The sequence below is a fragment of the Ostrea edulis genome, chromosome 7 (genome assembly GCF_947568905.1).
Source record: "Ostrea edulis chromosome 7, xbOstEdul1.1, whole genome shotgun sequence".
Classification (NCBI taxonomy): domain Eukaryota; kingdom Metazoa; phylum Mollusca; class Bivalvia; order Ostreida; family Ostreidae; genus Ostrea; species Ostrea edulis.
This window is the reverse complement of record NC_079170.1, coordinates 16219624-16233756: the sequence shown is the minus strand read 5'-3', so window position 1 is coordinate 16233756 and position 14133 is coordinate 16219624. Positions and strand designations below refer to the sequence as shown.

At 34.9% G+C, this 14133-nt stretch overlaps 1 protein-coding gene across 4 annotated transcripts; it reads left to right on the top strand.

Moving 5' to 3' along the window:
- Nucleotides 1-847: 847 nt before the first annotated feature.
- On the top strand, nucleotides 848-12952 carry LOC125655315 (uncharacterized). 4 transcript variants are annotated; one of them, XM_048885575.2, is made up of 8 exons: nucleotides 848-975; nucleotides 2745-2810; nucleotides 3022-3117; nucleotides 5199-5270; nucleotides 8107-8190; nucleotides 9109-9223; nucleotides 11743-11866; nucleotides 12442-12952. In XM_048885575.2, exons 1-8 carry the CDS (start codon nucleotides 960-962, stop codon nucleotides 12712-12714), a joined length of 846 nt encoding a protein of 281 aa, XP_048741532.2. In that variant the 5' UTR covers nucleotides 848-959; the 3' UTR covers nucleotides 12715-12952. The 4 variants fall into 4 exon arrangements, with proteins under 4 accessions (XP_048741532.2, XP_055999460.1, XP_055999459.1 ...); XM_056143485.1 differs by lacking the exon at nucleotides 8107-8190; XM_056143484.1 differs by lacking the exon at nucleotides 2745-2810 and having other exon boundaries at nucleotides 873-975.
- Nucleotides 12953-14133: the final 1181 nt, after the last annotated feature.

Sequence of the window (14133 nt, the reverse complement as noted above, 5' to 3'; positions counted from 1 at the left end):
TGTTATCTTCATATTTTCATTCATTAGGCTTACATGTCACAACTCGAGCAATGAGTTTTATGATAATGAAATTTAGCATATTTCAAGACTAAAAAAAACTGTTTTAAAACATGTTTTGAAATACCAAGTAACTGTTAGAAAATGTACCTATGGTCCAGTTTTAAAGGACAACTTGTATATAATAAATAACATCCTTATCTGGATATTTTGCCTTTTTGCAGATGTTGACCACAATATAATCAGAATATTTTTTCTCGATGTTTTTTATTGCTGTTCTATTGCACAATAATCTGTTATTGCATACTGTGTACGTTGTACTGTGCATTGAGGTAAATAAATGAAAATACACAAAATGAAAAACCATTCGAAATATGTTCAATTAATGATACAAAGACACTCCAATTTAAACAATAACATGGACGTTGCATCGACAATGATAAAATTAAAATAAGTAATCAAAATATTCTAGATATAATCCCCGACTTACTTTTATGTTAGGCATCTTAGATATGAGAAACTTGGGTTTGAAATATGGTAAACAATGTATAGGAAAGTTAATTTTACTGACATGGAACAAATATTTAGCCTTGAGCATAGTAAACCACTTTATACCAAAATATAGATATTGCTAAAAGACTTCATACCTTACAATATCATGAAGAAATGTTTGTTGAGAAAAAATGCAACTTACACATGGTGCAGGAAAGCATCAATTCATGAATTTCTTAGATATGGTTGGTGCAAGCAAATCTCGTGCGCAGGAATTACGAACTATAAATTACAGAACCAATAACGGTCAAACAGAGACGGATCGCCTCGATTACTAACATGGTCTAAGAGAGATAAATCTAAATCCTTTGCGAATACATAACATTGGATATTCTATACAGTCTCTCGGTAATGCATTATATGTTGCGATAAGGAAGTGCTAAAACAATATTTGATCCAGGGCATGAAACATGAGGAACATACTAGGTAGGCCAAGTATTCTAAAACAATATTTTACGTAGAGTTCTAATTATTTTTTCTTATCAAATGAAGAATGCATTAGGTATGATTTGGTGAATGAAAATACTAAATCAAGTTTCTCCCAATTTTTGTGATTCATCCTGAATAAGATTATTCTTCCATTACACTGTATAGATATATACTCTGATAGCAGAAGTTATTGTTAACGCTATCAATTTGGTTTTGGATACTTGCACAGATTCTCAAAATTGTGTTGATAGAAGAGGTGAAGATAACGTACGGTGATCAATGTCACAAATCCTATAAAGAATAGAAAAGTAAGAATAGAGCGGACACGGACCTTTTGACACCCGAGACTGTACCTATTTTAACAGAAATATATCCTTTCGTTAAGGGTATACTAAGTTATGTTGGTATAAAATAAATATACAATCTATTTTGACCTCTTAGACATTTATTTCACAGATTGATTTTAAAGTTCCAACTTAACTTTTATACGAGTCCACTTCATTATTAAAATACGTGTTCGTAATCGTGTATCCTGTTTTAAAGAAAGGAAAACAAAGGACAGGTTTATTATTGGTGGGATCTTTTTCTAACTCCACATATACATCTAGTTGTGATGCATATAGATATGCACATGGCAACTGTTTTGCCATCAGGAATACACCACAATATGTGACTAATTCAGATAATTTTGCATATTCAGAAACTATTTAGAAGACAGCAGAGAATTAGCAATTGGAAGTCATGATAGCAGTTGATGTAAACCTTCATTTATAACATATATATTTATTTCATAGGAGGGAAGGGAGTGGTCAGGGGCGCGTTCATCTACCCCCACCAACTCTTTCCTACCCAGTCTCTTTTCCCTCTACTTCATACCGACTTAAATTCATTAGATTTCGTGGGGATGGATTTTTGTAGAATATATGGGTACCCATATTTCACGAATTTCAAACCAAAATGAAATGCACAGTTTTATATGATAATTCGATGTTGGAAAACCATGCGTGTATATACGAAATTGTTAATATCCACAATCAACGAAAATGGGTCCCGCAGTCCTCTCTTATCCCCCTTACTCTTTACTCATTCTCCTCGATCGTCCTTTAAGTGACCATTAAATTCAGGATATCAAAAAACAAAAGGTTCTGGCAGTAGTTGATGTGAAGAATTATGAATTATATTCTTATTGGTATTATGAGGTGGGTAGGGCCTCCTCAAGCTTGTCTTTTCCTCCTTCTCTCGCCCTTTCCTTCCTTCTCTCACTCATTGCTCGCCTTTTCCTACCCCAAGAAAGTAATGATTTAATAAGAGCGCAAAAAATTGAAGATCAAAAGTCATTATAGTCGTCCGAGGGTATACGAAACGTTCAGTGTAAATACATGTATGCTGTCAAACAATATTCCCTTGTTTGTTTTGCTGAAGTTTTCGTCAGATCTATGGAATTATATTATTCATACCGCGTTAATTGGTACATACATAGATAGTTGATAAATACCGTTAGTTACAGCCTGTATTTGCTTTAATTTTGCATAAAACTGTGTATATTTTTCTTCAGTAATCTAATCAACAAGCATGTTCATTCTTTATATAAAAAGCATTTATGTGAAATCAAGTTCCCTGCACACAAAAACAATCAAGTGGAAATATGTTTCATAAAACGCAATTGTGGTGGCTGAGCAATATTTAATTTTTCAATGCGACACCTTGATGCTACTATATTTATATGTATCTACTCGCTGACTGAATCCATACCCTTTTCTTTATAGTAATTTTCTGCTTCATATATGGAGAATTTACTTTGTTGAGCATGACGTATACAGATATTTGTTCTGGTAAGAAACTCAATGTTATAAGCATCTTTTTGTGTTTCAGTTGTACTTGTAAGCCTTTATACGAAGAGACGAAGTTCAGATAACTTTTTAATGACTTGAATTCTACTTTTGAGAACGTCAAGGTACTGAATATTGTATCACTGTAAATAACTCCTGTAATGTTAATGTACTGAATACTGTATACCTGTAAATAACTCCTGTGCCTTAATAGTTTGTGTGACCAATGACGATGATTATTACCATGGTGATGATGATTATAGTGGTGACTATACATGTGAAACGTGTGACAAAATACACAGAGTGAAAGGTAAGAAGCAAAAAAGTTCATGCTTCGAATGTATTCAAGTACGAAAAAGACGTCCATTGTGCAATATTTCTCAATCTGATACTGATGCATTTAAGTGTTGAAATCACGAGAACAAAAAGAATATGAGATATTGATTTTATGAAGTGTTTTTTTTTAACATAGGCGACATAGAACCCTTTTAAAACAATTTAACTGTAAGGTATTGGTTATAATGTAGACATTTAAAGAAATTTATTGCAAGATAAACACCCTATAACCACTTTTTAAGAGTACTAGTAGAACATTCGCTACGTAGCTGGGAGCTCCTGTGGGGATCCGGGTAAGAGTAGGTCGTCAGTACCCCTTGTTTGTCGTAAGAAGCGACGAAATGGAGCGGTCTTTCGGATGAATCCGCAAACATTGAGATCCCGTTTCACAGCAAGTGTGGCACAATAAAGATCTCTCAATGCTCAAAGGTCGTAAGTGCCGAGCACAGGCCTAAGTTTTGCAGCACTTCACCGGCAATGTGACATCTCCATGTGAGTGAAATATTCTCGAAAGGGACGTTAAACAATATACAATAAATCAATCATTCTTAGGTGTTATGGGTCAGAATTCCCTATATAATACAACAGCAGAATTTACTAAGATTTATTTACAATTTATAATTGAAAAGATAATTGTAACAACAGCAAAATATTAACTTACAGTCGTTAAATATCAAAATCCGTGCTGAACTGAATTTATGCACACGAAATAGTTAATTCCAGAATCCTATTTCCCAGTTATGTTCCAAAAAGCGCTTGTCTAACCTAATTTTTTTATCATAAAAATTAACAGCTATATTTAGCTCTAAAACTTCATAGTTATTTCGGATTTCAAACATTTCGGTTGAGCATCACTGAAGTGACATTATTTGTCGAAATGCACATCTGGTGCATCAAAATTGGTACCGTATAAGTTTTACATATTAAGAAGGAATTTTTTAGTACAATCTTGAATGACATAGATGCAACCATTCTAAAGAAGTAAAGATGATCTCTAGAACACTATATGCCACAGGTGTCAAGTGAGTGCAAGTAGTACACAACATAGACGGGAGGTGATGAGTTCAAGCCCCGCTTGATCCTTCGCCAAACACTTTGTACTTGCAAATGAAAATCATAGGTCTTTCGGATATGACCTTAAAAGCGGAAGTCTCGTCTTACGACGGGTGTTGGAACGTTAAAGAACTCTCACTACTACGACTCTGAACATGGGTCTAAATTTGCGACACTTTACTTACATATGGTGACATCTCAGTATGAGTGAAAAATTCTCTACAGGACGTAAAACAAACAGCCAACCAAACCCTATAATCTCCTATTGTCGAGTAACTGCGAAATTGCATTTCAAATTCTCCTCACCAGGCGATTGGCCAAAGAATGCGGAACCACGGGAATGGTATGTACAAAGTTATATTGTTCTGGATGATATTGAAGACGTCGAAAAGGAATCGAATGCCCTCTGCAAAACCGACACACCCACTTTTCCCAATGAGTTTTAAGAATTGTTTCTTCCTTTCACCTATGTAAAATTCATTACATTCTGACATTTTATGACGTAAGAGACGTCCTTTGTTTCACGTGACACATTTGCGTTCATTTAAATCTATTCATATTATGTCCAGTTTCTTTCGTCAAATGTCGGGATGCAATCCAGAGAACATAGAACAATTTGAGTATGAGATCATGCATACCCAGAAAAGTTTTATAGCTCTGAATCTGAATATTAAATACACATTTGTTATCCGTATAGGCAGAAATCATTAGAGGACACGCATGCACAGAAATACTGTATACTCAGACAAATCTTCCCAAAACTAGTCACCTTCATCCGTCCGATAGTGTTTGAAATATATATATTGTGTTGACTTAAGTATAACTTATGAATATAGTTTGATACATACTTCTAGGTCGTCAAACCGCTGATAATTTGGAGAGGGTGATTTGTTTGTGCGTGGATTATTTTCCTAACAGATGTCATGGATTTAGAGGTACAAATGTGTAGAAAAAAGAAGCAATATTGACACAATATTTTTAACATTAATTACTATTTTTCAGATCGGTTTTGTCGTAGATGGTGTACTACACCTACTTTTCCCGATTCATCTACAAACATTCCTACTACGTCAGGTATGTATATCATTAAACAATAGAAGTGATTTGTTTAATCTCTGATAGTTTTCATGCATGTATTTATATTTCAGAGGTGCCTGTTCTTCATTCATAAAGCAGTTTGTCGAGCTTACCATGTAATTTATATCAAATGCTTGTTGACGGGGGATAGGAAAATATGATAAAGGGCAATATTTGCTGAATCCTGTTAATGTTTTCAAGTCAAAGCCAAATTATGATTGATGTTTTGAGCCAATTACTATACATTTTGTTTGAGTATGTCGCAGTAAAATAAATGCACGAGGTTACATAGACGTGTCTTTGGCTACCTCTAAATCAGTAAAAAGGGTAGTTGAAAGGTTATCATAATGACGAGAGTTTGGTAGTATTGTCATAAATTTTGGGGAATTATTTTCTTAATTACTACATGGAAGGAGATTTTGAAACTAAAAAGAAAAACAGGTGTCATGGTCCTTATCATTGAACTTTATTGTATTAAAATTGACGGTTTTTTTGCACTTCAAATCCTTTGCTAATTTTACCATTCAAACGCATTTACTGCATGTAGCTGTGTCTGTTTATATCAATACAGCATAAGCAATGAATAACAATATATACTCATGTCTTCTTAAAAGAAGTTCAACGTTAGCAGATTTTAAATAAATGATGCTATTTTTGCATTTAAAATATGAAGAAAAAAAAATATATTATCGAATTTAAGACTTCAAAACAACATAGGAGAAGTATTCTCAGTTTTTGAAATTGTACAAGTTATATAATCTTGCCTCAAAAATTAAAATGGAATTTAAAAACGAAGGCTAAAGACCGAAGTATATGCAAAAATGCTCAATCGAATTTTCGGGTAATTCATATAAACATTTCAAGAATCGGTGTCCAGGTGGGGAAAAAATGTATCACCCAAAAGTAATGAATTTACAACATTTGAATTAGTTCCAAGTCTCGACTACATACACTTAGGGATAGAACAGTTGACGATACTTTGGATAACACAGAAAATTCGTGCTGATTTAGAGGTTTTTGATTAAACAGTCTTTCCTCCACGACATATAGTTCTTTCCTAACCCTTTTAAAATTTGAATTGTCATTCAAATTTTCAACTGCAAAGGTTTGCATGATAAATGTAGAATATGTTTAGACCAATGAAAAGGTGAAGCTAGCAAACAATGATAAATTTCATAACTCTTATAAGGAATACACAATTAAGAGTTGAGCAAACATAGATATATGAAATAATGAAATAAACATTGAAACGGTAAGTAGACAGTTATAACAAATTACATATGTGTATTATGTTTTTGTCATCGACTGATATGTAGCGCAAGAAATGACACAGAATAAAATAAGAATTTGTTCGGTGAATGCCGATCACGCCTTGTGTGACTGGTCGAGAGGGGGATTGTTGCTCTTCCTAGGCTCTTAATCCCACCTCTGATTTATCGAGGGGCCCGTGTTTGCCCAACTATCTATATTGTATTGCTTATACCAATTGGGATTGATCACTGTTCGTTATCTTCACCTTTTCATGATGGAAATATATTTTCGTTGTGACAATTTTCAACTGCAGGGATGTTTTACATTTTTGTATGTTCTATTTTTGATGGATTATACATATAGATAGCAAAGCCCCCCCCCCCCCCAAAAAAAAAAAAACCCACCAAACCCGAAACAAACATTGTGCGGAACTTATATTAAATCATTCAAAGACCATGTCGAAGTACTTAAAATGTTTCTGTGATAGCTTGAATTGACAGCTATATACTCGGTTTTAAGGGCAAAATGAATTAATATCAAGGACATGACACACACGGAGCACTGTAGACATTAGACGTTGGGGTAGGTGCCGTATGAGGAATCAGTATCTCCTACTGACTGCCGTAAGGCCTCTGTCTTAATGAATTGTTGTCCAATACCTATAATTTTTGCTATTTCAAACTATTAATGAATGCTTATATAGATTTATTTCTTCAGTCAGGTGAACGTAAGCAAATCATTTCAGGCGCACGGCGGGTGTGACCGGTCAACAAGGGATGCTTACTCCTCCTAGGCACCTGATCCCACCTCTGGTGTGTCCAGGGGTCCGTGTTTGCCCAACTATCTATTTTGTATTGCTTATAGGAGTTATGAGATTGATCACTGTTCGTTATCTTCACCTTGCATTTTGCACTGAATCTCAGTAGTAGAGCATTCGCATCATGAAGTCGGGAGTTTGACTGATTGATTGATTGAATATTGTTTATCGTCCCTCTAGAGAATATTTCACTCATATGGAGACGTCACCATTGCAGGAGTTTGAGCCACGCTAGTTTTATGGCAGCGTCAAACCTAAGGCAAAGACATAAGTACTGATTGCTCCTTCGCTAAAATAATCGACATTTAGAAATGAGAGTCACGCACCACGTGTTACGGTTATGGCCTTAAACAGGGGATCTATTTCGCGGCAGGCATTGGCACGCTAACAAACCATCACTACTACGGCCCAAAGCGTTAAGAATAGGCTTAAATTTGGGGTACTTCACCTACAGCTAGTGCCATCTCAACATAAGTGAAAAAGTCTCGACGGGACGTGACACAAATGAAGAAACACATGTGAAGCGACACATTAAAAACAATTGTGTTTCAGAATCAGTGTCATATAATGTGACACCACAGTCTGGTTCAGAGGAGTATATATTAGACACGTTAAGTGGTGGATACAATATTTCTCAATCTGAACCTGTGTTTATTCAAGAAACGATGCTTTAGTACACACGTGCTCATAGCTTCATTATCAAATGGTATATAAGTTATACCACTACAAAGTGCATTAATCAAATCCTGTTAAATGTATTTCTAGATCGTGTACCGTGTCCAACACCGACTCTTACAAATGGAATTTCTGATGAAGGGACTGCAGTGTTAACCTGCTCTTCCAATAAAGGTATGCCATCTTCTGCAATGATATGACAATGTTTTATATTTGCTTATTTCCCCCATTTTTGTTTATGAACCTTGATTTTCGTCATTTGTTTTCTTTAATGAATGTCATATTTGATTCTGACACTATTGCTGTCATTTTAAGCAAAAACAAGCTTCGGTGAGCTGTTTTGTTGTAAGATGAACACAATGAGACATAAAAGTATATCTGTTAATTGAAAACTACACCGAAGCATTGCATGTGGGAACAGTTTTCTTTAAGGATTATTACTTTGTACTAAAATACTTGATGTTGATTTCAGACCTTAACATTGATCTACGCGTTTTCGCAACATCACTTTCATAGCGTTTCCGTTTATATTTGTTTTCTTACAATCTTTAAATTTGCAGACATAATTGAATGAGTGCTGTGTAACATGGAAGTATTAGATGGTCGGTGAAATTGATGTTCGATAACTCTGTATCCTTGTGAGTGATACAACCAATTTGTTTACGCTGGGAATTTGAATTTCGTCACCCCAGTTACAACGTAACTTGATTGCGTTGTGTATATTTTAGTCGTAGTGTGGGCCGTTCATGTGATATAATCATTTGAACTCAAAATGAATCATTCAAGTAGTTTTATGATATCATGGTTGATTTTATAGAAAATCAATTAAACAATAATTTACTGTTCCCAATTACTCAGATACTCTGGAATAGACATATATCATGTTTTCATTTCTTTCAACTTGAACTGTGAAAGAAAGAAAAAACTTGAATGTGAACGTGACAGTACACTTTTTATTTACTATGTATAAAATGTCTCTGCTCAAGTTGTGACGAAGAAAAATGATAACTTGTTCTATGTTAACAGTTTTAATTTTTCCTTATTAATATATGTAAAAATTATTGATGAGGGTTTGACAAATGTTCTACACAGAGAACTCCGTGGGATCTATCGTGGGAGCGGGTATAGGAGGAGCTGTATTCGGAGCTGCTGTTACTGTCTTGGTTTTCGTTTGTGGTTGTCAGAGAAGAGAGCGATTACAGAAGAGGTATATAGTTTTAGTATGTTTTAACTCACCTGAGCCACAGCCTTAAGAGAACATTTCCCAAGTAAGTTGTTATTCAATCGGAAAAATGTTATTGAGGCAATTATAAAAGCAGGAAATTACTGTTTGTCCTTTTATAATTCAATATTTATTAGATTCAGGGGCGGATGCAGGAATTGCGGTTACGGGGGAAGCCACTTTATGAGACAGTGGGTATTGGGGCCACCTTGAGGAAGCTCCTGGAATTTACAGATTTTATAGGGCTTGAAATATGACTTCTATTTAAGTCATTTGTCCTATTTTCTATCATCTTTAATAAGATGAAATTAGTAAAATGACGCAAATTTTAAGGCTTTTCTTGAAACCATTAAGTTCTCCCAATAAAGTAATTCAAGAAATCAAAATATTTTTGTCATTTATTTCTCCAATAGTGGAAGAAATGATTGCTTCTTTTATCGTTTAGTACATTTTTCTAAACAAGATATCACGATTTTCCTTAAATTTGAAAATTTAAATCCGCCACTGAGATTGATTATATGTGTAGTAGATAAAGGCGTTAGATGACTTCTTTTCTAATGATTACAAACTAAAATTGCTATTCTTTGCTATATTAGTGCAAATCTGAATAGATGCTGTCAAAAAAGTAAGACCCACAGGCAAGTGTTTCCCTTTAGATATACTAATATTCGTTGTATATGTGTAACTAGGTTGGTTGGCTGGTTGGTTGATTATATATTGTTTAATGTCCGGTTCGACACATTTTCACTCATATTGTAGTGCCCGGCAGCCAAAAGTTTTATTTTCGGTCGGTTTGGCTTTTATATTAGTGTGTCCTTGTTTGCTTTCCACACTTTCGCGGTGGAAATTTTAACAACATATTTGCTACTCTGTCCCCTCCTATGGAGTTAATAAATTGTTGTTTACTTATACATGTGTAATTTACACCTTTAAACACTGTGTATTGTTGATGATGTTTTGTTGCCTCGTGTTATCGCACAATATGGCGCGCAGCACAGAACATAATTTTTCTTACTTAGTTTGTAACTGTGTTTCTTTTTGTTTGTAGTGTTTTACCCTCTTCCAAAAGGAGTGTTTTTCTTTCAATAAAGACTGTAACTGAATGCATATAGAGAAACCACCATTGCTGGTGAAAGGCAAAATTTAGGCCTATGATCGGCGCAAGTCGCTTACTGTCTTTAAGCAGGAAGGGATCTTTATCGTGCCGCACCTGCTGTCACACGAGGCCTCAGTTTTGCCGGTTTTATCTGAAGGACAGCCTCATTTAGTATCCTCTTTCGAAAAACAAGGGGTACTGGGTATCTATTCTAACCCAGATCCCCAATAATTACCATATGACATATCCTGTGCCATATAATTATATTCTTGCTGCAAATATCAAGATGCATTGAGTATTTTCTTGGTCATGTGTCATGGGAGTCATCCTAAACCCCATTTTGTAATGGTTGAAATATATTTAAAACAATTGAGGTCCCGGTACCTAAACCATATGATTACATTCCTGCTGCATATATCACGATGCATTGATTATTCTGATGGGAGAGTGCCTCGGAGTCATCCCAACTCCTACAATTTTTTGATAGTTCAAATATTTTTATTAAAATGGTTGACACTCTAACTGCCATAATTTTTTTGATAGTTCAAATCAGGGTAGAGAGAACTCCTTTGACCAATGGAAGGGGGGGGGGGTGATTTCATTTTTATTCAGTACGACTGCATACTGTAAACGAAATCCTCATCTCCCACGATGTTGAAATAACATTTTTCTCGAGCGCTTGCGAACATCCACCATAAATGTCACTCTCTCATGAATATGCATTAAAAAATCACCGTTTCCCTTACACTGATTAGACCAGTACTCCCTTAATACCAGTGTATGATTTGTCGAAATTTTCAATTATTTTTATTTTTCATAGTTTATCATACTACACGTACAAGTAACAAAATCCACGGTCTGGTTTTTAACATCGACGAAAATACTCTAATGCACCATTAGGCATAATAATGCGAACGTTTCTTGAAATAATCCACAAGTATCCTCGCGATTTTGTTGATTCTCACAAACCCCGGGATCGGGACTGGAATGTACTTTTCGTTTTACACTGGAATATATTGGACAATTCTATTACACAATCTCAAGAACCTGAATTCTACAATTTGTCATTCTAAGAAGTTTTTTGATAACTGTACACTGTTTGAAGTAAGTTAGATTCAAGTTTGTTCATGCCATAATTCTTGGTGTCAGAGCGGGAGGGGATGGGGTGGGGTGGGGTGGTTACAAAGCGATTTATTAGTATAACATTCTATGTGTGAGCAAGGTGACTTGGGTGAGCGTTGTGAACTATGGGACTTAATCTTATTACGAGTAATTGTGTTTCTAATTGAGAGAGTGTTAGTGAAGAAGAGTTTTAGTTGATGTTATAAACTTACTCTAACTTATGACAGAAACTCTTGACTTCAATTTGAAACTTCCTCTTCTCATTTGAATTTGAATACATATTTAGAGAGGCGCTGTCACAAGCTGTGGGAAATCCCAGCTACCACAAGAAGGACGGTAAGGAGAAACAATTAATTCAAGATAAGGGCGACAGGAAAAGCGCAGTGTATAACGAAATCATCGACGAAATGGTAATGTGTAATTCAAATCATTTCTTGTTAGTTTAGCTGTGAAAGAAACTATCAGGGTTCACAATATTTGATTTAGAATTAAATATATGAAGAAAATGGTCTTAAACCGACAGACAAGATTCAGAAATTCGCATGCGTTCTGTAATTAGTAACGCAGTGTCGAAGCTGATATACCGTTTTAAAGCTCATTTCACACATTCACGGATGAGGCACCGGGTCATCCCGGACTGTCAATCCGTGACACCGTGTACAAACCGTAGGGAAACTGGCGTTTTCCGTGTTGACAACGGTATTGCGACGTCACAGAACCCAAAAGCGCCGGATCACCCCGGATGCCTAGTATTTTGCATCCGGCGTCGACCGGCTCCTGATCTGTGAATGCGTGATAGACACTTAGGTTGCAGTTTGTACACGAGAATCCTGATTTTAAACCCCTCAGGGAATGACCTCTTCGGAAAGTCTCATCCATGTAATCACATATGCTAAAACTTCATTGTTTTAATATATCAAAATTCAATAGATATTCCAACATATAAAGTTAGACTTACTATTTATGGCAAATTTCTTTGTTTTAGCCAACGCATTCACAGGACATATCCACAGAAAAACAAGGGGGATCACTTGAACCTGGTGTGTACGATCTGTTGAATGAAACGGATATTTCAGACAAGAGCGAATACTATGACCATGCAAAACCAGTTCCTTCTCAAACCACACAGTCTGATGGATACGAAAGTGTACAGATAGGAATCGGAGGTATCTCTGATCACCAAGGAGAAAAAACTGAGGGAAAAAGGCAACCGCTGGGCAATGATGAATACTTCGTTGTAGAGGAGAAGAGGACGTAATAGCTGATACCTTCTATCGCCGACTCCGTAAAATTATTTTCGTTTTCGATAAACTAACCCAAAATATCAAAATGAGAGTACAGAATTGGACACGCTATGGCGGATCTAAGTCAGTTTCCCTCTTTCTTAATGGCAACTTAAGATAATATGATATGAAGTAGATCCGTTGTTTATCGATGCTTGGTTTTGATCTTACAGAGGGAATAAGTTTTGATAATTGTTAAATTGATAAAATATACCTGTTCGTTTCTTCAATATGTGATTTCAGTCTTGAATCAGCCTCATGAAATTTTAAAGACGCGCCCGGAAAGAGGAAACATCATGCACGCTTAGGTCTACTTCGCGGGTCTTTCCGGCAATTTAAGCCGAGATTCAACATGACCAGCATACAGTTGTGTAGGTGTTCAGTGTTAATTATACTTATAACAATTTTGACTAGGCCCATTTTATAACATTATTATATTCCTTATATACACCTCGTTATTCAAAATTTCAATAAAAGTTTTTGAAAAAATATATGGCTATGAATTTTGCATTTCCATACATGTAGACTGGTTTATATAAGTGGTGATTTCCTATGGAAAATCAACTTAATATAACCTCATTTCATTGACTTTAAGTGCTACAATTTACAATATAAAAATCGGCAGTAATGTAAATGAACATTCAGAGAGAGAGAGAGAGAGAGAGAGAGAGAGAGAGAGAGAGAGAGAGATGTTGTCAACAACAAGTAATAATGATGGAAGTATTGTGAATCGATCTTTTTTAATTTATTTTGTCCATTTTCTTTAAATATTATTTTTAAATTCTACCGTTGAAATTTCTCGTTACAAATGTTTAATTTTTGATCGATGACTGCACATGTTAATTATCATCATGTCATTTAGCCTTGTGACACAGTCATCCAAAAATGTACATTAGGTCCCATAGATTATGCTGCATGCTCGTATTAATACAAACGTTTTGATCTTGGTTTAAATGACAATAGATGTATCCCAACTTTCAACAATGTACGAGTAATTATCAATATTTATGTAAGATATTTGAAAAAGAAATATGAGTGAATTTCTTTAAATTTACATATCATATTATTTGCAAGTGTTGAAGTTTACACGGATAAATCATCATATGAGATATTTCATAAGTAACATGATATATAAACTACACTCACCTATATAATTATACAAGCCACTAAATATTCCTGTGTACCGGTATTGCTTCCACTTAATTGACATGTGTAATCTAGATAGTTCTAGAGCTCGATATTAACTTCTTTAATAGAAATATGTAATATTTGCATCATTGTCTTTCAAGATTGTATTAGAAAATTCATTCTTTGTATAAATGCACTGTAAATTTTTATGATGAAAAATTCAGGTTAGACAAGTACTTTAGGTATTTTTGGATTATTTCAATAAC